General features: G+C 35.1%; 2 protein-coding genes across 18 annotated transcripts in view; one reads left to right on the top strand and one right to left on the bottom strand.

The window, feature by feature from the left end:
- acss3 (acyl-CoA synthetase short chain family member 3) overlaps positions 1–2,273 on the top strand; it is a 98,773-nt gene extending 96,500 nt beyond the window's left edge. For both annotated transcript variants that reach the window (XM_088647244.1, XM_088647243.1), the window contains exons 15-16: positions 70–245; positions 734–2,273. In XM_088647244.1, coding sequence (XP_088503370.1) covers positions 70–229 — 160 coding nt within the window. In that variant the 3' untranslated portion in view covers positions 230–245; positions 734–2,273. The remainder of the gene's footprint in view (positions 1–69; positions 246–733) is intronic.
- Positions 2,274–3,044: 771 nt separating this feature from the next.
- Positions 3,045–27,272, bottom strand: part of ppfia2 (PTPRF interacting protein alpha 2) — a 308,407-nt gene continuing 284,179 nt past the window's right edge. For 5 of the 16 annotated variants that reach the window (XM_088647226.1, XM_088647227.1, XM_088647237.1 and 2 more), the window contains 12 exons: positions 26,317–26,398; positions 22,936–23,136; positions 17,520–17,582; positions 14,597–14,626; positions 13,470–13,645; positions 13,241–13,338; positions 12,499–12,674; positions 10,823–10,891; positions 8,243–8,402; positions 7,719–7,775; positions 6,970–7,058; positions 3,045–4,435 (listed from right to left, as the gene is read on the bottom strand). In XM_088647226.1, coding sequence (XP_088503352.1) covers positions 7,000–7,058; positions 7,719–7,775; positions 8,243–8,402; positions 10,823–10,891; positions 12,499–12,674; positions 13,241–13,338; positions 13,470–13,645; positions 14,597–14,626; positions 17,520–17,582; positions 22,936–23,136; positions 26,317–26,398 — 1,171 coding nt within the window. In that variant the 3' untranslated portion in view covers positions 3,045–4,435; positions 6,970–6,999. The remainder of the gene's footprint in view (positions 4,436–6,969; positions 7,059–7,718; positions 7,776–8,242; positions 8,403–10,822; positions 10,892–12,498; positions 12,675–13,240; positions 13,339–13,469; positions 13,646–14,596; positions 14,627–17,519; positions 17,583–22,935; positions 23,137–26,316; positions 26,399–27,272) is intronic. The other 11 variants (XM_088647231.1, XM_088647232.1, XM_088647240.1 and 8 more) reach the window with 7 other exon arrangements.

Raw genomic sequence — 27,272 nt, 5'->3', positions numbered from 1 at the left:
TCTATTGCCATTTCCAACACCACTATCTTTTGCAGAGAGAAGTACCATTTTTCTCTGTATTTGTCCTAGATCTGCAGACAAAAGAAGAAGACGTTGTGGAAGAGATAGTCAGACTGGTTCGGGAAAGCATCGGTCCTGTAGCTGCATTCAGGAAGGTGGTCTTTGTGAACAGGTTACCAAAGACACGCTCTGGAAAGATTCCACGTTCCACTCTTGCGGCACTTGTTAGCAGAAAAGCCTACAAGGTAGTTGAGAGTTTCTAGAATTCGGAAGAAGACCGACCTTGTTACCTTCATAGTTTTATCTGTCTTCCTTGTTTGTGTTTGTTTCTTGCGGATATTTGAAAAAAAATAATTTTAAATTTCAGAGCTTGCAGACAATATGCATTAGTATATGATGCTTCTTATTTATCCAACTCTGTAATTACTTATCTTTAGACATTTTATGAATATTTTACAGTCTTTACCTATTTGTATGTGATTTAAACTATGGATAATTATTCACTAAGACCATTTTAATGGATTATTAATGGCAGAAGAGTAACTGAACTGTATATCTGATGAAACCAGTCTTAAAAGAATATGAAAGATCACACATTCATTTTTTTTAATTTGGCTTTACTGTATGTGACGTTTTAAGTATATTTAAAAATTAATCTGGCCTTAGTTTGAGATGGAATAAATATGGGGATCTGAAAAATAAAGGTTAGATTTTTTTGTTTTTGTTTTCTCAGATATCTCCTACCATTGAAGACCCTGTTGTGTTCAAGGAAATTGAAGACATCCTTAAAAAGGATCTCTGAAAGTTATATCTGTATACAGTATCTGAACACCTGTATATCAGAAAGCTTTGCAGTTGGTGAGTGCTTCGAGAAAACACTTGTGTAGATTCTGAAATCAAAATTTTCTTTTTTGTATGAGAAATTACCATAGACTCATTTTGAGTACAATTTTTGTGTACAATTTGTTATATTACAAAACAAGAATGTTATGTTTATTAATGTGGTATAGCATGTTCTTCTGCTCATCTACATACTTTTAGGCTAGGCAGCTTTTGACATATTTTTGCTGAGCACAAAATAATGTAATAAAACACCAGCATTATTATCTAGAAGGGTGATATTGGTTTGCTTATTTTAACATGATTATCTAAAACATGAGTTTTTTAAATTTAATAAGACCTTCACATTTAAAGATAATAATAGATAATAAAACTGCTCATTAAGATAGGTAAATTATTTTTCAGAAAATGACAGTTTAATGAACCCTGTCCTCTATTTTAGAAATGTATATGTAATACTGGAGTACATTAAGTAATTCCAAGCATCTTTAATTTTACAATTAACACAGAAAAAGTAGTTGATTAAAACATGCTTAATTTAAATGGACTGCAGAGCTAGCTTAATTAACTTTGAAAAGATTGTTGTAGTATATTATTTACAGAAGAAATGTAAATGTCCAAAAGTACCAAGTGTAGGACCAAGTAAAAATTGCTGTTTGTGTTGTATTATGACTGTAATCATGTGGTAAGAAAGCTAAACAAAAGCACAATAGTTAAGAAAACACTTACATTCTTTTTGTACTGTTGATGGACTCATACAGTTGTCCCTGTACTCTCCAGGTGCCGTCTTTATAAAAACCTATTATATAAAATAATTGAAAGTGTCTGAGCCTGTGTGGGTAACACACACACACGCTTAGATCACTGTAAACTGATGTAAGTCTACAGATGATTGAAATGCAGTCACTTAAACTTGTTTGCACACTTTTTGTAAAAAAGAAATAATCATCATATAAATTAGTAAACAGAAAACATTTTAATGCTGTGAAAATGTGTATACACATTAGAATAAAACCACATAATTCTGTTGATGAAAATGACACATACAGTATGTTGTTATCTACTCCTACAAATGTTCCAAAGATAAGTTTATTTCCTTCTTAAGTAGACATGCCACTAATAGAAACCACTACTCTAGATATTTAAAGAGTGCTTCATTAATGCAGTGTGAATCTCTTACTGTGAATTTGAGCTAACCACACATCAAAGCGATGTTGCAGGGCATCATAAATGTTTAATGTTTTATGATAGATCTGTCAGCAAGTGGAATTTAAAATCAGTGATACAAAAAGGTATTTTGTTTTAACCTTGCCTCACAGGTTTTTTTATTGTTTGTTTTTGTGCTTTTCATGTTACCTTTTCTGATGAAAATGTTTTCCATTGAGGTGAAATATCAATAAAGATCAAATTGATGGAAAATGACGTTAACAGAAGACATTCAGACTCATCTAGCAAGCAAAATATTTAGATATACATGTAGCTGTTACAATTTAACTTTGTACAATAGCTATACTGCTGTGCGTACCGCATGTGGAAAATAAGTGGCCTTTAATCAGTTTTTAAATAATCATCAGGGGAAGGACTGTAAATCAGATTTTGTACAGGAACTTTGTTTTATTTTGAATTACTGCCTCTAAGCTACTCATTTTTTTAGTTAACTTCACACCAAAATTGAACTAGCATAAGGGATTTAGAATTCTCAGCAAGTGCTGCAAGGATAATTACTTAGCGAAGCATTAAAAATCAGTTTCCCTTGACAGATTTCTCTTGAGATACTGTATGCTGTACACTAACAAAGACAATAGTTAACATACAGTGTACCAGAAAAAAACCCTAATTTGAAAAAATAAACAGAAAAATACCTTACATACTATGCAAATGTATTTTATATATTTGATGTATATCGTTCAGACTGTACATTATATATTTTGCTGACAGATAGGGTGATAAAAGAAGTGAAGTGAAGTGAAGTGAGAAAAGTCCAAACATCTTAATGAATTTCACATAAATGTTTAAATGTTTCACATTTTCCAGGAAGATCCTCCTTAAATTATATTTTATTCCTAAATCACTGTAGTTTTGTTTCTATATCTGTGGTGAAAGTAGTCCATAACTGCTTTATCTTCTGATGTGTAATGTAATTCACATATAATGTACTTTGAGGCAAATAACTGCTGGATTGTGCAGAAAAAAAGTACAGTTGACACTATTTGACAGTATTTTATTGACAATGTAAATTTGTTAGATCACCATTTATTTTTGACCGAAAAACAGTCAATAATAAATAAAAATGGACACAAAGTAAAACAAATAAGATTTTCTGTACGTGCAAAGAAAAAAAAACATTGACAAAAAATCAAGAACAAACTACTTGTAGAAATAACTAAAAGACAGGTGTTTTGCTAAGATAAAGCAGCAATGAGTTAGCAACTATGGAAAGGAAAGATTCCAAAAGATCACTCTGAAAACTCATACAGAAACAGAGTAAACAGTCATAGCAACACTAAATAAAGTCACAACAAGCAATAGGTATTTTTTTCTTTAAATTCCTCTTGACTATTACATTTGATATATTCTGTACACACTACAATTTTAGCTCTGTCTTTCAGTTATTTCATTCGATAAAGTGATTTCAGCAGTAGAAGTTGACAGAAAAAAAGACAGCTCAGCTGAAAGCATGAAGATTCAAAGGGTAACGGTGATCCTATTTTATTTAGCCTTTTATTTAATTGTAACATAGTGAAACATTAATGAAAAAGTCCTGTATCAATCTACTGAATCTTACTGTTAAAAAATGAAATTCCATCAAGTGCTTCAGAAAAAAAAATATCTTGGTCCATAGCTAAAGGTGCAAATATTAAGTGTACATTGCTAGATGGAGGGACTAAAAATCACAGTGCTTTGCTGTGTGTTTCCTGGAAATCCTACTTTCCAGTAAAGATTTGTTTCCTTCTGGTTAAAGTTAGCAACAACTCACAGGACTGTACACTACATGGAGGCAGGTTTCACAGCTGAAGATAATGCAGTGCTATGACTGGTATCAAACCAGCTTTAAAAGCTATTTTTCTTCAAGGTGCTATCACTGCTAAATTTGGAAACCTGACCACTATGAAAAACATGACTTGTAAAAATGGTTTAATGAAAAAAAGGTACAAACAGCAGCATCTTTAAACATGGAAATGACATCAGGGTATTCTCACAAACCCCATGTATATATAATTTATATATATAAAAACTGCCATATTTATATTCATTTACAAAGACCCTACATATTTCCTGTAAAGAAATACATACACAGTACATAATATCAACTAGTATGTTACAAGAAAACGGTAGAAACTGCAACAATATGACAGGTCTGTAAGTATCTTTGTAGCACCTTACAGTATGTTGGTGCCCAGTTACATGGACTTGGCTATTAACTGCTGAAAGGACAGTTTAACTTTTTGTCCTGTAGATGGCCCTAGTTTATTTTTTTAGTGTTTCCTGGCAGTGCATCTAGTTTTTTTCAGATGACGATCTTCAAAGTAGGGAGACTTCAAGGAGCCTCATCGAGCAGAAGAGAAGGATCCAGACACCACTGACATGGAGAAACCTACCATAGAAAAATAAGGTTTTGGATTTAAAAACTGGCTAATTCTTTTCCAGAGGTTTCTTATCTATAAAGGTAATGAGCTCTTTTAGTTAGTCTTCCCAATGATAAGTTATCAGAATTTTTGTCACTTAACCTCCTTTTCAGTCTGTTTTTCCCAAAATTTGATTGGCAGTTAAACACATGAAATATTTTCTAATTACAAACAAGGGTATGTTGCTTTTAACCTAATATCTCAGTTGCACGATGTTTCCCCTTATCAATCCCTCCAGCATAGTTTACAGCTGATCACTAACTCCATAGCCTATTCAACTCACATTTCAGTTCTGTACTTTACTGCAGGGTAAAAATAAAAGAAGATCCTATTTTAGACCCAAAAGACAAAGAATAGGTTTTGCTAAATTGGGATCTAGAAAAGATACAATGTCTTTTATGGAGAGGAATTACAGTATATGTTGTTTGCTAACAAACACCAAAACAATGGAATAGTGGAACAATGGAACAATGTTATTCCAATCCAGACATCAGTATTGGTCACCTTTTAAGAGCTGTTAGACAGATACAAGACAGGACTTGCTTAACTAGCAAATGTCTTCACCATAACGTACATGCAGCAATGTAAAAAATGGCTAAGTTCACAAATGGATTAAAGATATCTAATTAACCAGGAAATTCAATTAGAGGGATAAAGTAGCCTTTTCAATTCAGAGCTCAGTTGAAGAATAAATGACCAGACATCGGTTCTCCGGTACTAGGATTGGAAACCACTGATTTATACAAACCCTGAAACTAGTCAATACGTTGAGAGGTGTTTAAAATACAACACATTCAGTTGGCTCCAGTACTCATTCATTGTGCTTATGTACATCTAAGTATACAGTAGAATTAAATCTGATTATTTTTTCTTTTTCTTTGAGCAAACCAAAGATGTCATTTGAAGGAAAATGTAAGGTGCTGGGGGACTCTTTCATCCCTTGAGAAACGGAGCTTTAAAATTCCACGACCTATAGGCATGATTTCTATCCCCTCAGTTCTTTGCATTGCATCAGCTTCATTGTTCTCACCAGCCAGTGGCAGCTGTGTGTGGTGAGTAACATGCCTTGGGACCTGAGATTAAAAAAGATTACATTCATTTTGCTCATACTGTAACATTTTGGAAACGCACTGATATGAGCTGTCAGAAAAAAAAAACAGACATGTCTTTGACTTACAGGCAGGGCTCATAGAAAATTGAATCCCTGCTTTTTATTGCAATTTCCACAGAATGGTAACCCACACAAAAAACTGTGCACTGTTTGCAGATTTCCTTATTTTTGACATTCCATATTTCACCATTAAGGCTAAAAATGTTCCTATCTAGTAACTAAACTGCAGCGCAAAAAAATAAATAAATTCTTATTTCTAAACAGTTTTGAAACAGTTTTCATCTGTTTCATACTGAAAATACTCCCTGAATTTTCATTGAAAACAAACTGATCGACTGATACATCTTTCACCCTCAAACCAGTTTGTTTTCCTTTATATGTCGTTTGCTGTGGCTCAGATGCAGCACGTGATCATGTCACTTACCAGAACCATTTTCCCAATACCTAGGGCTTACTGGAGCATGAAGATGTATCTTTTTTTTTTAATCTTAGGGGAACCTACATTTTCTAGCAAGGGAAACCACTGTAGAAAGTGGAATATTAATTTGAATAGAACATTTCTGGCTAAACTGTCAATGTCAATTATATTTTGGAATGACACCTGAGTTTGTGTTTGCCACCTTAGTCAACCAGGGATGAGATTATTGACTTCATCATGGAAGAATCCTGTTGTATTCCTCCTGCAAAATGCTACAGTAGATACTGGCCATACATAGTGGCCCAGCTCCGTATTAAGTGAGAGTGAAGTGGTATTTCCATTTTCTTTGTCCACTTCCTGTACGTATACATGTGTGTGTCAAGTGTTTTCAACTTAATAACATGAATGTAGACAACACAAAGCATGATTATTCAAAGCAGAATCACTTTTTTAAATCATATTTTAAAGCTTTAAAAGTAAACTTTACATACTGCGATTGCAAAACAACTAACGCTTCCACTGTCTTTGGCTTTAGAAATTTATCTAAATTTATTGTTGCAAAAGAAGAACCATGTACAGTACTTTCTGAAAGGACTGCCAAGGCCTCTAAAGGTGTCAAAATACACTCCAGTTTCCAGCACTTTCTTCATATGCACATGACAGCAAACTACATTTTTTAGATTTGTTAATTATTTTTTTTGCAAATATCTACTGTATGTTGTTTTTACTCTAATTTCTGAATTTAATAGTATATTAAAAAAATTAATTTAAAATAAAATAGAACATATGTACCAGAAAATGTTATTAATTGACTTATTAACCCCCCCATCTTCCATTTTGGATAACGGTTTATGAACTGTATATCTGCAATTGTTTAGGTTTAGGTATAATGTCTTATGAAGAATAATTTCCAAATTGTTTGGCTTCTGTTTAATGATACTGGCCCTCCCCCCCCACACCCAGTCTTTACTTACAACTCAGAGCCATTTTTTTCTGTTAGCACCTCAGCAGGAGTATGTCCGCACAGTTGAACTGTCTAGCCGCTGCACTGCTGATGAGGCAACTGCAAAATGCAAAATGGCTTTAATCCACTGTTATCTGTGACACACCCCATGGACGGAAACTGGGAAAAGGACAGCTGAATGTGGGTAGGGTACATATATACAGTACAACATAACATGATTAGGCAAAATGTCATCCATGTTCTCACTCCAGCCAGAGGAAGTCATAGATTCTGAGAGGGAGAGTGAAGGATCATTCTGAAATTTTTAAGCCATGAATGAGGGGTCAATTTTGAAGTTATTAAAACATGAATCATGGTTTGAAGCTAATCTTTATTTGTGGGGAATCACAAGAAAGGGTACAAGAGAGTGATAAAATGCAGTAGTTTAAAGGACATGGGGATTCACTGAAAACATGTCTTAGCTAGGACCAAGTAGTCCACCTTAGGTTGTTTAGAGAGGTTTGAAGAAACACAAATCCCAAATTTTCCTTTTCCACGTTTACTGTGAACAGCTCTTTGTGAGATTACCATTTCAAGAGCTTACATCAACGATCCCCTATGGACACTTCAACAAGACAGTCTCAGCTCACAGGGCACAAAAAGGACAGATGAGAATATGAAGGCTGATGTCGGAAAAATCTCTGCAGAGACCAAGGGGGCAGAGGTCAGAGGATCACTGAGCTGGAAAGACAGCCCTGGTACTGTGTAGGTATACCTGACCTTGACACCAGTCCATTAACAAGTCTTCAGGACTGTCATCCAACACCTCAAAGAGAACTATAATGCAGCACCAAACCAAAACAGAACAACAAAAACAGAGTCAGAATGCCCTAGCACGATGTACAGATGCTAATCTGAAATCCAGACTCAAAATTGTCAACTATAATCTCTTCGAGCTCACTAAAGGAAATGTTAACTGGTATCATTTTCTTTTCTTTGTTTCAGTTTTCAGGTGACACTGTAGAATAAAAATTGTTTCACAAATCAGTATTGTCATGTAAGCTTTATGCATTACTATATGTTTGCATGATGTCTACATACAATGTTAAGAATGTGTCTTGTAAAGTCGGTAGTTTTCTTTTTTCTCTGTACTATTTGTTTTTTGTAAGTATTATAGTGAACGTTTTTTGTATTGGATTCGGAGCACTAAGGGTTCTTGATCAGTCAGAACAACTTACAGCTGAATACTGAAATTGAACCGCTGTGCATGCTACAACTCAGATGTCAACGCTAACTCCCCTCACCTTCTGATGCCATCTTGCGTGACTGTCCTGATGTGGTGGTCAGGCGGAAACCAGCAGGCAGAGTTTCAGATGATCCGGGCATCATGCTAATTCCATGGACTTCCCGTGGAGGAAACTGTCTTCTCCAAGAAGGTCCTCGTCTAAAGTTCTTGTCATCGCACTGTAGGTGAGAGTCAGAAGTGATATACACATCTCTCCTACATAGTTTCTTTGTTAGAGTCACTGTGTTTGATATACGACTGAGGAAAAAAAAAAAAAGTTTCTAAAATAGCTGTGTCAATCCATAGAGCACATTCTCATTATTACTGAATCTTAGATTTGATTAATTCTGGTGCTGCAAAGAGTGTTACTAAGTAGCAGGTTTTTGGTTATATAAAAACCTAGATGAATACTATGAGTGCTATTTGTGGTTGAAAATATGGCAGTTTATGCTATTCAGTGTAGGTGGGCTGTACTGCAATTTACTTTAGATGTCCTGTAATATGTTGCATTTCCTGATCCTTTTGCATAATTTGTATTTTAAACTCTAAATGGTTTGCTCAGATAACTTTGTTGCATCCTGCCTTCTGCCTTACAGTTTCATTTATCACAATATTTCTATTTATTTTTTCAGCCTACAGTCAGTTGTTCTTGTACTTGCAGATTATAAAAATCTCTGCTATTTTTAACATCCTCTGGTTTCATGTCATATATAACCAGTGTTCATCTGAACTCCAGTCTCATATCTTTCCTGTTAAACCTATAAAGGTTTGCGATGAAAGGAGGCTATTCAGTAATCTGCACATTTGGTAGCTTTTGGTATGTCATTGACCCAGACTATCAGCTTCAACATCATGACTGGGTAACTTGATGTGGTAACCTTCTACTTTCTCTCTGGTCTTCCACCAGATCTGTGAAATTGTCTTGAACTAGACATCGTTTCCACCTATTCTATTTCTCACTTTCTAGACTCTCTAGCCTTCAGCAAAAACCAGGATTTCCTCAAATAATGCAGCCACACCAGCTACCTTTTCTTCATTCTATGTCACTACACCTTGACCTTCTGGACAATGTACTGATGGTAGATTTCTGCTGTCCCCTTCCTGATGTACAATATTTCTGTTGCCCCTGCTTGCTCAACTTTCTATGAGAATCTCATTGTTGAGTTTCAAACTGGGAAAAAGTTCTCACCCACTGCATCAATGGCTCACTGCTTCCTGTCATTTACCATATCTGCCCTTCCATCATAGAGATGACACTGTCAGTCACACTTGCCCAATCTCTCTCCCTTGTACCCATCCTGGCCTTCATCTTGCCCATCTCTCTGGTGCCCACTGACTTTAATTTGTAGTTCATAAAGATCTCATGTACGAATTTGTTCCAATTAGTACATATTAATATTATTTTAAGTTGTCCCATTCATTTACTTTAAGAATGTTGTACAATGTAAAGAAGCACTTCATTCTGTTAATTTGAGTACTTTTATTGATGATATGGATGATAAACATTATTATATTTTATTAGCTTGTATTATGTAAGGTGCCTTTGATAAAGAAATTTACTACATTAATGGGAAAAAAAACTGTACTGTACATATATTACATTAAATATATTACTGTGATTCTATAGGGCCATCAGACTTTCTCAAGAAAAAGTATTTCAAATAGGAAAATATGATTGTGCTCTTGTGAAAAATGCTAAATCTGGAGGGCTCATAAATACATCATTAATACATATAAGACACTTTAAGGTACTTTTCTGAATGAAACACATACAATGCAAATATGGGTGTATATATGTTTCAAACAGTGTCACCAGACATCAGTAGTGCTTTTAACAGGAAAGCATCAATGTTTTAGAAAAATAAAACCGTAAAAACCTGTGCCAGTGTATACTTATATATTAGGTAGATTGTAGGTAAGTGGGTACGTTTAAACTCCATCCTAGAAAACTAGTATATAAGGAAACACTGAAAGTTCTAGTTTTACTTTGTTTGGACTTGATACATACAATCTTAAGACAACTCTAAAAAAATCCTTAGGTTGTTCCTCTAAATAGCACCAAAAGACAAATAAAACAATTTTCTAATGAACTTTTCCACAGCAGCCCAATATCTCTGTGTGTAATGGACCATGAAGGTATTACTTAGCACAGGTTGGCAGTATACTGTTTAACTGTAAAACAATAAACATCTTAAAGCAATATCCTTGTGTTTCTAGCATTATTTGCGTGCATAATGAAATATAAAATATGTGCATTTGTGCTGTGATGTACCAGATACCACATCTCTACTTTGATTTCTTCAGTATTACTTTTCAAAAGTTCTCCAAGACCAAGGGGATATATACAGTAAAACAATAATATTCATCCGTCATTGCAGGTAGTATAGGGGTCTAAAATGCCCTCAGGAAGAAGTAAACGGTTATTCCATGCTGAAAAGAGAAGAAAGGAAACAACGTTTTGGCTGCGGAGCCTTCTTCAGGTGTGTGTTTTTCAGCATGGAATAAACCTTTACTTGTTCCTTTACAGCCAATGCATGCTGACGCAGCTACAGTACTTGAACTTGAACCATTTTGTGAGGATTAATCCAATAATACTTACTTCATCAAGTCTTCTATCTGTCCCTAAAGCCAGTAGATTGTTGTACTCCCTCTCAAGGATTTGTCGTGCCTGGATTGCCAAGATAAAAGGAAAATGAATAAGACCGTGCTTAAGTTTTTAAAAACTTTTTCATCTGGAATAGGCTATTTAAAATCAGAATTAATTCCAAGAATCCATGAATTCGGGAATATATGTATAATATACTCAGAACCCAACAGAACTTAATTTAAGACAGGATTTTATGTAAACTAAGTGCGGATTTCGGCACTCATAAACTCAAAACTCAAATATGGTCATTCTTATCTGGACTAAATAAACTTTAAGGTTTGTGGTTGCATATTAGTGTTAAAATGCTGGAGAGTCAAGAAAGCTTTCTGAAATACACAGTAATCAGTGATCATAGGATCATTTATTTAGCATAACATAACTTCTTGTCATTTTTATAGGTTTGCTCATGTGAACAGGGTTTTTAGAACTATAGTCTCCCATTAAAATCTAAACTAACCATCATTAGAGCTTCACTAAGATGGCTGTTTCCTATAATACAGTGAAATTTAAAGTACAACTGAAATTGGCAATATGTTGATAGCTGGTTGTGTACAACAGACCAGCTGATGGGGGAATCCAAGTGTTATACCAGGGGTGGAAATGTTTAATCATTTGAAAACCTAGAACCCCACTTGCTGTCATTTCTGCAGACAGATCCTGATAGGGCAACATTGCAACAGGAACAATGCACATCCCGTTTATTTAACAACAGCTTTTTTGAGAGGTCCCAAAGGGATGGGACCTCAATCCTCAGACATGAGCCCCATTGAATCGAGTTCCTCAATTTGCTGTGGGATGAACTGAGAAAATGTGCAACATCTAGGATTCTTAAGACCAGCAAACAGGCATGTCCTTATCCAGGCTCTGTGAAAGAATCCCATAACACAGCAATGTTGTGTGACATGAAGTTTTACAAAGTGTGTGTCACCGATGTACAGAGATTATTGCTTCAAACAATGTTCACACATGCAACTAGCCTCTGACCTTCATAGTAGACTCCCTGATGATGATAAGTGTTATAATGAATTTATTTGTCATATCTGCTTAATTACGTTAGTGTACTTGATACAAAAACCTAAATATATAAATATTAAAAAAATCACGTTCTGAATATGACCCAGTCATAACTGACAAGTTCCTCATCATACATTAATGTTTAAATGTTTATTTAAGTCCTCCTTTCTAAGATGGTCTTAAGCAAAAATTACAGGCATCCCCAGTCATAGAAGGAAGGAAGAATTTAGTGAGCTGCCATAAAATGGTGGGTTTGTAACTTCTGACTGCAAGCCATTTTATCTGGGCTTTATTCTGCCTTTATTCTGAACTGTGTTCAGTAAAAAAAACAAAATCAAATTGATTTGACAAGGATTATTATAACTAAAATTTGAAAAGTCAAAGGACACCATGGTTGCCCTGTTGGCAACTGATTGTATCAAACTGAGGGATACAAGCATGAAAGGATGCTTGTGACTAATTCAAATCTACAGGCAAACAAGAAGAAATAATCTTTTTAACCATCACAGATATTAAAAACAACAAACAGTTTTTCAGTCCTATATTATTAGCACAGAGATATGAAAAATGGCCACAGTTACAAGTTTTCTATCTAAATGGTAGTAACCATTTACCTGAGTGTTTTGGTTTGGGATCTGTAGTAACAGTGCTAGACTGCTGTAGTCGAAATTGTCGTCCAAAGCTATAAGGGACCCATGAATGCCACTCTCAAGCAAAGTGTTTGCATAATCCCTCAGCCCGATGCTCTGTACCCAGCGGATCACACGGTCGTTGCTCCACACTAAAACATCTGTGAATGAGGCGTCAAAGATTTTCATTTTAATTACCATTCAGTTTATATGGTTTATGCTGTATTTACTGGCTTGAAGGTAAAGAGCCAAAAAAACAACATGAGCGCACTATGTTTTTATGATATTGTAGCCTATGGTCAAGACTTGTTTATGGACTAGCAATGGAAAAGATATGTAGTTTTCTACAGTACATGTCTTCTAAGAAATGTGAGATCTGACACCTAGTCAATAATGAGCAATCAACTAAGTGCCAGCTATTCTGACCTCAAAATGATATGCACGTTTCGAGAATTAGAGGTTTATTTGGTGATAACTAAAGGATATTCTTAACTATTATTTATACTACTTACTGTATTGTTTCTAAGACCAAATCTGATAGGGTTACTTCAAGTGATGCATATAAAATTTGTAGATTTCTTTTGTAAGCATGACATTATTAAAACTAAAAAAACGGACACTATTATAATACTGTATATATAGATTAGAAAATCAATAGAATTGTAAAAGAAATAAAACAAGGTAAAAAAAAAATATCAGGTCACAAAAAGTTAAACTCTAAGAGCACCTTTCATCTCATGCTGACTCTGCTCTCTTCTTCTTTCCAGTTCTTTCCTATCATAGTTCAGCCTCTTCAAGCACATAATCCCATACTGCAGACTAGTCCTGTTAAATCAGTAATAAAATTCAGGTGTCGGAAATGATGAGCATTGAATAGACATTAAAACGTCAATGTCTAGAAAATCGACAGCAACAAAACCAGGAATCAAAACTACAGTCTGAAAACACTGAGCTACCTGTGGAAACTGTCAACCATTTTTAGATGCACTCTCAAATCCTTCTTGTTTAGATGGTCCAGCATTCTGGCATCCACCAGGCATTCCATGAAGTAGCTGCGATACTGAGGTAATCCTAAACTTGGTAGCCACTCGTTGCCTATCCACTCATGGTTCATGTCACCATAGGCTAGTGTCTGCAAAAGAATGGTACATAATAGTATTCAGTTTCCAGTTATAACATCAGATTCTCTGCAGGAGAAGGGTGGGGACTATTGTCTCCTATTGGTCATTCAGTGAATACACTATTTCCTACAGTTCTACTGAGCTAACTCATTAAAATGAAAAACATCTAATTCAAAACTACTACTAATGGCATTCTATATCTATCTGTCTATCTATTTTGCCTCTGACCTTGGTATAATCCCATACACGACTTGGGCATAAAGGCAGGGGCACCTCAATCTTCTGTTTTCGGTCTGCCTTACCTTTCCCTGGAATCCTCTCCAAGACAAAGAAGGGGAAAAAATTAACTAAAATTAACTAAAAATGCCACAGTGATGTAAAGTTACATTAGTGTATTGGTATTTAAGTAGCAATCTCATCAAGTTCCAGCAAGAGATAGATGATTGGCATAAAGGTTCTAAAAGTGTTTCCTGACAGAGAAATGAAAGTACAGTTTTCCAGTTCAGTCTCATCTATTTGATTGTGAAGTTGAACTGACAACTTTTATTGAAAGGACTGAGAATAGCATACCATGGAACTACTATCAGCATATTTAAAACTACTGTAATCAATTCACAGATTTAAGTCTGACACCTTGCACATGTGTATCATAACTGGCATATTATATTCGATTTAAGAAACTAACATATAAATTCAACTTTTTTAAAGCAGTGTTTTTTAAAGACATCACATGAATAGGGTACTAAATCAACTCTTTGAAAACAAAACATACTACAAAATAAAATGGCGGCGGGCATGGACGCAGCGGCTTCATTCACTGTACTATGCACCTGTGTAAGTATAATGACAATAAAGTTGAATTGAATTGAATTGAAAGTGCCTAACATTTAAGGAAGAAATTACTTTCTTCAGAAGAAAGAAAAAAATAAAAAGGAAATAGCAAAATGTTTGAGGTACATTACCTGAGCCCAGCTTCCCTCCTCTGACTCCTTCTATGTTAGCATTTGAAAAAAAACATTACAGGTGAAGATACAAAGAGAAAAAAATAAGAATAGTTAATAACTACCATCAGCTCAGTCACTTTCCAAATTAATGTTAACACCTCATGAACTCAAATATTACCCTAATATTTCTGCATCTTTTCAGAAGCCTTATAGTTCATATTACATGGCATTTCATTAAAAAAAACATTGTTATTTCAAATATCTAACTTTTTATCTCATTTGGTCTAATGAAGATTTGCATTATCCCCTTTTTTTCTGCTGCACTTCTAAAGTCATTGTGGAACACAATGGATCTTTATAAGGTTAATTTCTAAATAAACAACATCCCCTCTTGTGATCACTAGACAATTCACTTTTGAAAGCTCCATTACTAATGTTCTGGTTTAATATATTACCAAAAATGTGTTGTGAACTTCAGCACTGATAGAAAAGACATTATAGAGGTTCATTTTTTTCATTTTTGTTCTCTAGTACTGTCGAGAAAGCAATGGAATTCTCTCCATTGATGGACCATTGCTGAAACATATTTGCTTTGCATTCTAGAGGTTTTTGAGAATATCAGTTTGTATAATTATATTTCTCATTCTGCTTATGATGGCAATACATTCTTCCTTTTACCCCTTACTACTTAAAAAAAATAAAATAAAATAAGATAGGTTATTAGTATCACGCTCCTGTATATATCATAAAACATTAAATGCTTGTATTGAACAGTCTAGAAATATGAATGAGGAATAAATGACCTCATTGTACTCACACTGTAATAGAAATGATTAATTTTACATACAAGTGATGTAGCCTATCCTGGCAAGCAATGGCAAAAGGTGATTGAACCTGGACTGGACGCCGGTCTCACACAGACACGAAACACACTCACGTTAAGGACAATTAACCTACAGTACCAGTATGTCTTAGGACTGTGTTAGGAAACTAGAGTACCTGAAAGAAACCCATGCGAACACAGGGAGAACATACACACTCCACACAGGTAGCACCCCAGGCAGCAACACACATCACTGCACCAACATGCCACTTTACAACACACCCTTATCTATTTTAATGTTTTCAATAGATTCTGAAGACACAGCTATGTTTTATAGTTTGTATTTGGGAAAACACTTACCTGTTGATTTGAAAAGTACAGTGTATGGGCTCAACACTGTAGGTTTTCTTATCTCAATATACGTATACCTGGATAAATGTCCTATTATAAAGAAGCTCAGGAGACATAACCAGCTGTTGAAATTAGGAATACAATGTATGGCTTTTAAGAATACAATGTAATTTCGCTCATTTTGACTGCAGTGTTTGCTTTATGAAATAAATACTTTTCCTCTTATAGTATTCCAGATGCTGGTAGACTTTATTCCATAGCTCATGCAGACTGCAATGGCCTCACATACAGTAGCTACACCAACACAGAACCCAACATACTCTTTTAATATGAAAATACTGGTCTTTGTTTGGCAGAGGATCAGTTAAGAATTCCAGCTTCAATCTGGAATTAATATGATCCCTGTATGCAACATCTTAAGCCTGTCTTACAGTTTTCAAAACGAATTGAATGAGCATGTATGCCAACATGAACCATAACTACATAATGCCACTGTTCGGGCAAACTCTGTACAGGCTAAATGGAAGAACATCCTTGATCCATACACGATTTGAGTAAAACATTACCTATGCTTAATATATTTTTCAAAGATGTTTATTTTTGGTTTAACAGAATAACTGGGGGGGAGGAATGTCTTATACAGTAATTCAAGAATAATGTTTTTTTCAGCACAAAAACATTGTCCAGAATATATGTACTGTATACTATGTACACTGTATGTGCACTAGATATATTTTAAACAATTGCAATTAACACAGTCAATGAAAATTAATTTTATAATAAATATATAAACTGTATTTCGTAAATGTGTCTTTAGTAAATATACTGTACTATACAGCAACACCCATCGTATGTGCTTATCTCTGTACCATTTGCCCTAACCTATAGGGAACTATTAATATTCATGCCTTTTAGATCTATTTAAGGGTATGTTGTACAAAATATGCCATTTTTTGTTTAATATTTTTGCATTTTACTGTGTCTATTACTGTGGGTAAAGCCCGGTATTTTTGATTTTACAGACAAAATTCCCCTTTAACATATTTTTTCCATTTAATCCAAAGTATGTTAAAGTGAAATCCATTAAACCAAGGGTTTACTGTAATTGCTTCTTAACCTTTTAAAGTGCATTCTAAGATTTAAGACTTTGAGGGCCTCATTCTAAAATATTAGGTAAATATATGCAAAAGATGTATGCAGAGGCCTGGTAATAACCATTACAACCCATACAAAGAAGGTCTCCTATGTGTGCTGTGTGGCAGTCTCTTACAGGAAATATCAGCTCAGTAGATCCAACTTTTGTCCATGCAAATGTGCACACACATTATTTAGGTACACCTTATAGTCATAGATTTTTTTATGAATGTTTCCAATATTTCATAACAAGGCCCTTATTTTTGATTTACGCATTTATAATCACATTAGAACCTTTTGTGAATGAGGCTCTAAGAACAAGAGCATGATGATAATTGCTGGATTTGAAAACTCAACCTGTTTGTAAAATTGTAAGGTTCATGTTGTACTCACTAGCACTTGGTAGAAGTGTCCAAATGCAGTGATTGGTTATAAACTAGGATCACTTTGAACACACCCCCACCAAATGTTTGTCATGATGCTGAAGGAATCATGGAAGAAGACAGGATTTCCCACACTGACTTATTATGACCACAGGACAGCACCAGCAGTAACAAAGAATGCATGCAGAGCAGGATGGAACAATACCAGACCTCAATGAAAGCAGGGAGAGTAGAATGACAATTCACTAACCGTTTTCGTGGGAGCTGTTAGGTTTTCCATTTCCTCGTGGGTCACCCAGACATTGCCTGAAGGCTAGTTGGAGAGCCCACAAGAGACAGCAGCAATCCACAGGAGGCAAGCAGTGTTAAAGAAGAAAGGCAGCACCACTGTAAGCCAACAGTGTTATAGCATCACTGTCAGCAAATTCAGCATTCTTGCCCTAATAGGACATGTAAGTTAATCAACTTTAAAGAACAGATTTCAGTGGCAATGTTTGACTAATGTGTTATGTACATTTAGACATTTACATACTGTTCTATGATATTAAGTTTAACTATTATTTAAAACATTAAAAATTAGCCAGTTTTTTCACATGACACATATCCATAGGAACAGTAAAGGAACTGAGAAAACTCAAGGAAGAAACAGGTGAGTAATTATTAATAAAAGCTTCCAGACAAATACACAAGATTTTAGAGGATTAGGAAATCTGTGCTTTCTCCATGGTACAAGTGTCAGTATATTATTTTATTGAGATCTGATGTGCAACAATAGCTTTCAGTACTGTGGCTTGAAGCAAAGAGACATACAACATTTGTTTTAGACATCAGAAGTAATTTCTTGTAAGAGTCTGTACTGATATGGTTATGATTTGAGAAACCAGGACCCAATATTTTAACTCCTGTCCTAAAACTGGCATTAATTGAATAGATTGTACCCTTTGAATCTCACACTTTTGAAACATCATCAATGCATGCATGCAGATTTTGATAAAATCAGAAGTAAAATCAGATTTTGATAACATCAGAAGTAATTGCTTGTAAGAGTCTGTAGTGATACTGTTGTGATTTGAGAAACCAATCTAATTTTAAAATATAAAAATTAAACTAAATGCTTTGTTACATGTTGCATGTAAAGCATTTTGGAAGCATACTTTCACAGGGAAAAAGACGGGTGTGTATGGCAGATAGGTAAGTAGATTTAAAAAAATATATTTAATTCATACATATTTTTCTGTGTGTTCCCTTTAGTGACTGTTACAAAAGAATGTCATTTGATCATATTTTGTTTCTTCTTTTGTTTTTGGGGAGGTTCACAGGTGCATGGGCTGCCGATGAGTCTCAGTGGAGAACAAGAAAAGAGCTTCCCTTGTCCACTGTTCATTTTTTGTCTCATAAGCAGTTTCCCTGAGACCAAAGGGTCAATTGAGTTCAAATCAAAACTTGGCAGCAGCCAGACATGGAGGTAAGAGACAGATGATCGTCACAGTGGGGCGTTTTATGGTGTTGGAATTGCACTGACAAAGTCCACTGCTCCCTTTTAAAATATTCATTTGCTCTCTCTCTCAGCCAGTTCTAAAAGTCACATCATTACTGGCAGAGCTCACTTTAACACCATGTCTTCATCACAGCGAGAAGGGGTCACGACTGAGCAAGAGGTGAGAAAAGCTAATGTTCAGCCAAGGACGTCTGACAGTGTGGCACAGTACTTTTCTTTTATTTCACAAACGGAAAATAATCAGCCAAAAGCTTATTTTATATTTTTGAAGACCTTGCTGAAAGGCAAGTATTTTACTTAGCAGAATCTCATCAATAGCAGTTAACCGTTAACTGTTGTCATTTGCTTCAAAAATAGAAATAACCAAAAAATAAAAAAAACAAAATTAATTACCAAAGAAATAACTTATTTTTTTACTATATAATATAGAAGAACTGAAAGATCTTTTTTCGACAGGACCTTATATAGCCTTGTTTTTTAAAAACTAAAATGCACACATATTGTAAACCTCAGACCACAGATAAAACAATTACATTCAGCTCCCTTTTTTCCCCTTTGGCAATAAAAAATACAAAAAGTTTAAACCAGGAACATAAAATTCCATCTATTGTATATATCTATACATTACATATTCATTTTATTATATATCATTTTTAATATTAATTATTGCAAAAATGCAGAATAAAATATGGAAATGAACCAAGTTTACTTTAAACCCTTCTTAATACAGACTTGTTGACACGAATTTCTAAAAATAACACAAAATGTACACAGCACCTAAGCATTGCAAATCAGTGATCAATGATAATAATAGGACATTAGTAACTCCTTTTGCATTATATATATATACTGTTTATGCTGCTTCAGTACATTTCACTTTTGCTGTGCTAACAAAAAATAAAATTAATTTGGAGGTAACTGCAATGACTTTGCAGGGACGTTATTATCAATGACACCAACGCCTCATGGGAGAACCATAAATAAAGAAGTTCAGGGAAAGGTGATAAATAACCAATTATTTTAATTGAGCTACATTATCTGTTTTGAATATATGCCGGATATATTCTCTTATGAAGCTCTTCTCAGAAGCTGAAGCATCACAACAGATTGTGATCTTTCAATAGTTATATAAATCATGAACAATACCCTTTAGCATAAAAAACTTTGTGACTTGACATTAAAGGCTTTTACACCAGCTTTTCAAATAGTTTGTGTAATTATTATGTTTTTGCTGGTAACATGGCAAAAATATCCAGATGAACACTATACCTCCAACCCACAAGTGAAATACTGTAACATCATCTGATCACCTGCCTTACAGTAATTTAAAATGTAATTGTAAACGTAAATATAAAGAAAAATATGCACATTTGTAGTTCAAACAGAAATAATATTTAACAAAAAGATAAAAGGTACTGAATATGGAGAGGAAACAAAAGAAAAAAATCATCTTTTGTGTTGAAGTTCTCTACAGCAGTCTTATAATGTACTTTTGATCACAAACTACATTAAATCTTCTGCCCCACCAAGAGCTTTTTGTTCTGAAGAGAATGTGGAACCTATGTCTTTACTTTGAAAAACCAAACCTCACAATAAAAGAGAATTTCTTTATGGGATTTCACTGCCTAGTGTGTACTGCAATATACTATATATAATGATTCTAAAACTCTACTACTCTGTGGAAATCAAGGTTAATTCTGATTATTTGATATACTATTGGGTGGCAAAGTGACAAAGTGAGTAGTGCTGAGGCTCTTGGTTCGATTTCTCGGGGTGCTAATCTGTGTGGACTTTGTATGTTCTTCTCGTATTCATGTGGGTTTTCTCTGGGTGTTCTGGTTTCCTCTCACAGTCCAAAGATATAGTGGTATTATGTTCATTAGCTTCTGGGAAAACCAGCCCTGGTGGGAGTGTGTGCATGTTTGTGTCTTTGTGTGCCCTGCAATGGACTGGTGTTCCATCCAGGGTGTAGCCTGCCTTGCTCCCATTGCTTATTGGGAAAGGCTCAGGCTCCCCTGTAGCCTTGTATTGGATAAAGCACTTAGAAAATGTTTGGATGGATGATATACTATTCACCTCCCCTTTATTTCAATATATACAATATTTAATCTTAACATGTAGAATATATTTTTACAAAAATAATAAAGCATCAAAATGTGAGTGAGTCTAAAATTAGTTGTATAAAAAGAATTAAGCTTTTAGTTAGTCTTCTTTGCTTAAGAGATAGGAAGGAGTAGCAGTAGGGAAATTGCCTTTGCTCTTGAAAGTGCACTTAGTGCCACCTGTAGGTAATAAATATCTCCATGACAACACTAGAAAACCACGATCATTGCCTTTCAATGATCTTAAAGTAATATGACACAAGAAGATAACAACAGGATGAAGAAGATGTGTCTTTAATACCAGCTTCAGTTTGGTATAATACATCTTAAGAGGTTCTCTTTTGGATTTTCCAATTTCTTAATCCTTATCTTACATACTGTAGATAAAAAAGCAAAGCCTATTTTCAATAAAGTGTTTGTCCTCTTAGAAGAATTCTAATGCATCATGCCTAACTTCCTCTGCTGCCAGATGATAAAAGTATGAAATATCAAATATGCCTTGTGGTCTTAGCTACCCCTCACAAATATTGCTTATTGATGATGTTTGGCTTTTCTTAAATTTACAGCAAAATACCTGTCAGAAAACGGAGGAATGAGAAGTAATCCATTTATAGCTTCTTTAACTGCCTGTTTTCCTGAATGATGTTGATGACCTGCCTAAACACTGACTCAAATAAGTCTGTGAAAAACCTCACGTTTGGATCTGAAGGAGGCTCAAGGGTTGCAACACACCTTCATCAACAGTTTCTTTTATCCAATACAGGGTTGTGGGGGAACCAAAGCTTATCCTGGCAAGCAATGAGCACAAGGCAGGATACATCCTGGATGGGATGCCAGTCCATTGCAGGGCACACACAGGTACAGTATGCACACACTCACACAGGGGCCAATTTTTTCCCCAAACCCAGTTAACCTACTATCATGTATTTGGACTGTGGGAGGAAACTGGAGCACCCAGTGGAAACCTACACAAACTTGGGGAGAACATACAAACTCCACACATAGAGCACCCCAGGAACTGAACCCAGGGCCCTAGCAATGTGAGGCGGCAATTCTAACTACTGTGCCACTATGCCACCCAACCCCTAATATCCTCAGTGTAAATTGTTTGAATTAATCTCTTTATCATTATGGAAGTCCTTGGTTCCTTCCATACAGTAAGTAAGCACAGTTAATTCAAGCAAAAATAGCAAGAAAAACATACTTTATTTTTTAAAATACATATAAAATGTCTTATTTAAGCTCCCAAACAGCACAGACATCGCATAGTATCTGAATGACCAGTGACACAAGAGATTGTTTGAATTACAAAAAAATATTTGTCACATTGTTTAACTCTAACCTTGATTCAATGCAGGATGAGAAATGTTAAACATCCTTTTTACTAGTAATTAATTGTATTAGTTTAGTTTTTAGCTTTTTGTGTAACAAGAATATATTATGTTATGAAACACAAACTTTTCTCTAAATTAAAACTGCTGTGTACTACTGAAGTAGCATCAAAACGTTAACAGGAATCCTAAACTGCTGTCACAAAGATACCCTTACAATAGCAAAAGGAACATTACCAGCAGTATATTAAGTAAGAATGAATGAATTCTGATATTAAGAATACTGGTAACAGTAATACATTGTGAGTGTACTGGAAAAAAAAAATAACACAAAGATAAAAACAATTTCTAGAGTTGTATTGTTATCTAACTCTTGAGATAAAAATAGGTTTCCCATTGTACTCTTTAGAGGTCACATGGACAGCTCTTCCAAATTAAGTAGCCAGTATTCATTTTTGAACTTAAAAATATTCAATTTAAAGGTTTAGACTAAAACTGCAGCAATCATAGGTCCACTGAGAATCTCTGACCAAATTCTCTACTCTGAGACTATGCCAGTATTCTGAGCCTTTATTCATAACCCGGCTGCCAACAAACACTTACAGTAAGTACTTCACGATCAGAACACATACAGTATTTGCAAAGGACTGTACTAGAGTGTAGCGACTGATTACCTTGTGTTAGAAACCAAAACCTTTCACCTAATGTTGACTTAAAGGCTAAGGAGTGACTCACTGTTCTGGAGGTGGGTGGCGCCGAAGGGCTGGTAAGTGACACCATTTCCTGGATGGCCAGGCGCAGCTTGAGGCGGTGCAGGGGGTTGCTGATGCCAATCTCTCTCTGAATCTCGGTGTCAGATAGAGCGGACATGATGGCACCACTCTTCACGTTGGCTCTGCAGGCTGCCACGTACCAAGCTGGCATTCCGAGCCAGAGCTGGACACACAAGCCAGAAGCAAAACAGGAGTTAGCAGAAGAACAGTGATGGGATCATATGGCAGATTGAACTCACCTGTAAGTGCATGATGTAGAACAGTATCTGATAAATGTAGTGTAGTTTAAATAGAATCATGCATGTAGCACCAAGAGACATTTCAGGTCTTATGAGCTTCAAGCTCTTATCCATACTTTGCAGATGATACAAAAAAGTAATGTGTGATATTATGCAACTTAAAATATCCTGTGCAGAATATTTTCAGCTATTGCCAGGAGCCATATCACCCTGCAGCTCACAACTGGCAACCAACTGAAGCTAAGAAGGTCAGTACCTGGATGGGAGACCTCCTGGGAAAAACCTAGGTTGCTGCCTGAAGAGGTGTTAGTGGGGCCAGCAGGGGGCGATGTGTGGGTCCTTATGCCCCAGTACAGTAATGGGGACACTATACTGTAAAAAGGCGCCGTCCTTCGGATGAGACGTAAAACCGAGGTCCTGACTCTCTGTGGTCATTAAAAATCCCAGGGCATTTCTCGAAAAGAGAAGTAGTATAACCCCAGCCAAATTTCCCATTGGCCTTTACCAATCATGGCTTTCTAATAATCCCCATCTATAAATTGGCTTTATTACTCTGTTCTCCTCCCCACTGATAGCTGATGTGTGGTGACCCTTCTGGCGCACTATGGCTGCTGTCACGTCATCCAGGTTGGGCTGCACATTGTTGGTGGTGAAGGAGAGTCCCCATTACCTGTAAAGTGCTTTTAGTGGAGTGTCCAGATAAGTGCTTTATAAGTGTAAGCAATTATTATTATTTTCAAGTGTACAGTAAAACGTCAATATTCACAAGTTCAATATTTACTTTTTAGCCTTTTTGGTACAAAATTATTTTGTGATCACTTTTTTCTGCATTCGCGAACCAAAATAAAATTCATGATCTACTCAGCGCGAGTGTACTGTAAATGCAGCAGTCACCCATTTGCACACCTTCATCACATAGATCTGCTTCACACAGCCTGCATTGGTCTCTGTAGCAAAGGCATAGCTTGCTTAGCAAACATTTAGTATATTTATGTAGAAGTACAGCATGGGGTATGTTTTATTCAGTTAACACTTTTCAGTTCAACTGTTTATTCAGCTAACAGTTTTCTAAAATAGTTAACAGTTATAACAAAAATATTAATACAGAAATGTTTGTTTTGTGAACCATAACCCGTAAAATATAAGTCCCCCATTCATAAATTTGCCATTTACAAAGGTTTCTAGTGTAGTTCTCTCACTTGCCTAATCACCTTCATTTATAATAAGTAGATCCAACAGGCTGTACAGATTAAATGGACTTCTCACAATTCATCAACTGGTTATAATCAATACAATGTTCATTTCATCCTAATATTTCATGTCAGCATCCTAGAACCTAGAACATTAATCTCTTTAATAAATCCATTGATGCCTGTAAACCACATACATCTGTACTTTCTTGTCATGAAGATGGGATATTTTACATGAATAACGAACTACAGGACCAGACACATTTGAATGCAGTGACATAGTTTCAGAATTTCAGAAAAATAAATAGGAGATGGTGTTAATATGTGATGTACTGTATTTAAAATGAATGTGAGTTCATCATTCTAACAGACACATTTGTCGTTTTAATGGCATGATTTCACTACTATCCTTTCGTTATATATAAAGCAGGACTATTGCATTCCAGTAAAGTTTAAAATGTCATTGACCACCCTAGACAAACCACCAGGTGTCAGTCTTGTTTAGCATTAAAATTGGCTTGGCAAAAAAAAGATGCTGTAGGTTTTCTGAAACAGTTGTACAGCTGGTTTGGCTAAACTCACAGCTCTGTAACTGCCAAACAGCAGCTGTACAATGTGCCATATTTTAAAGGAAAAAGTTGATGCTAAGCTATTTATTTCATAAAACATGCTTAGCTATCAAGCATTGCATTAGATGGTATGCTAGCATTTCAAGTTTTGAAGAGGTAAGCATACATTAAAAATTACATTTGAAAACAAAAATAAAACTTATGCCTTATTGTAGACTTTCTGTAAAATTTAAAAAAGACAGATTTCTTTCTCTATAAAATGAGTAAGCCTGTTTGGTGCTTTTTGCACACTAAATGTACTATACCTTAATTTCATACAGTATAGTGTATTTGACTAAATTTGTTAATTTGTTCTGTTGATTATCAAGATTTGCTGTATACACGACTTTCAGATGGTGCCATTAATTGACTGAAAGATGGCAGTTTGATCGGTGGAAACTTCTTGTGGGTTTGCTTCTGATCACTAAGACACACAGTTGCCACAAGACCCAATGACACATTTCGACAGCCCTTGTGCATCATTCTAATCAGGGACACTTCTAGGAGATGAGTCCATTTAAGGGCCCCAGGGACTATACACAGTCCTGTGTACTGCTAGAGTACAATATTGTGCTTTGGACATATCTATCTAATGCTTTTTCTTGTTTGTGAAAGATGCTAGACATACTGTACAAATATTAAATGTTTGTGAAACTCTGTCAAAGACAGCGGTATAGATGCATTTCAGTGGGATGTTTTAACCATATTTTTTATGTTTTTTCTAGATGACAGATCATTTACATCATAACTGTCAATACTTTTATTAATACTAACATTAAAACATTGTGCTGATTATACATTTTTTGGATGTTGCAGCACACAGACGGCCCTGATACTGAGGCAACATAATTACAAGTTTAAATATTTTATCAACTCTGAGGACATTTTCTTTCTATGAGTACAGTTCAAATACTGAAAACGATTATTTTAATGAAAATGACATTCCACAATTCTTCTTAACTATTAATGTCCATGAATAGGTTTGAATTAACACATCTGACCTTAAAATTCTCCGCAAAACGAGAGATGGTATTTACCTTGGAAAACTCTGTGACAAATAATATGATTGAACTCAAGATAGAAATGTAATATAGAAATGTAATATTGTACGAGAGAGGCAGAGTTAAATTTCGCTTATGCAAAATTGCTCATTTTGTTTTAGGAAAAGCAATGAAACAACTTTTTAAAGTTGAACGTTTTTTTAAAAAAGAATGAAATATATCCTTTGACTCCCATGACATCTTAAGGTTTAAATTACTCAAAGTCATGCAGTCTCTTTTCTGTTGTCTGTCACACAAGCACTTACTTCCAGCCAAGCCACAACTGTCGGACCATCCCACTGTGCAAAGGGCAAACCCTTCCTGCGGGCCTCCTCTAGAAGTTCATGCCTGTAGAGCAAAACAGATTCTTCACTCTTTTCATTAAGATCCCCACACCACTGAATGTAAACGCCTTAAAAATTATTTGCAGCTTTTCATTTATGGTTCATAACTTGTAACTGAAAGCAGGACATTAATCTTTATCTTGTGACAGGACAGAAAAAATACAGTACCTTTGAAGGGGACAACTGATAATTGTTATGTTATTATTTTCTAAAGTACATACATGGAAATCACCTGCAATTCTACATATAATATCACTTTATGGAGACAGTGATGATGCAGTTCAACACCACCAACATACTGTATGTCATATGGCTAAATTTGTTGCATATTTTGAACTACACACTTCTAGCATTAAGATGGGAAATACACAATTAAAAATGCCCTCTAGTTTGAATTATAGCTTTTATATACAGTAGTAATGTGCATCCTTTTACGTGTACAAAATCATGTTAAGTAGTGAAATATGTATTTACTCGTAGCTTTTAAAATAGAAAATGTTTCATGGAATAAGCTTTCTTTTTGATGGCCCTGTTACTGAGGCAACATAATTACAAGTTTAAATATTTGATCAACTCTGAGGACATTTTCTTTCTATGACTACAGTTAAAAATACTGAAAAATATTATTTTAATGAAAATGACATTCCACAGTACAGATTTTTTAAAACTGTTATCTTCCAATTTTCCACAATATTCAGAAATCGGTAACTAACATTGGTAGTGGATAGTTCCAGGTGATTAAACATGAAGTGTTCCAAGTAATGAGAAGTACAGTATAATATTTTTTAGGTGCACAGGCATTAGGCTTTGGACTCTTCATGGAAAAGTAAATTGGACTTCATCAGAGAAAACAGATAAATGTCTTCTTCCATTCTTCT

Source organism: Lepisosteus platostomus, chromosome 9 (genome assembly GCF_059453375.1).
Source record: "Lepisosteus platostomus isolate fLepPlt1 chromosome 9, fLepPlt1.hap1, whole genome shotgun sequence".
Lineage (NCBI taxonomy): Eukaryota > Metazoa > Chordata > Actinopteri > Semionotiformes > Lepisosteidae > Lepisosteus > Lepisosteus platostomus.
This window is presented reverse-complemented; position numbering and strand designations above follow the sequence as displayed.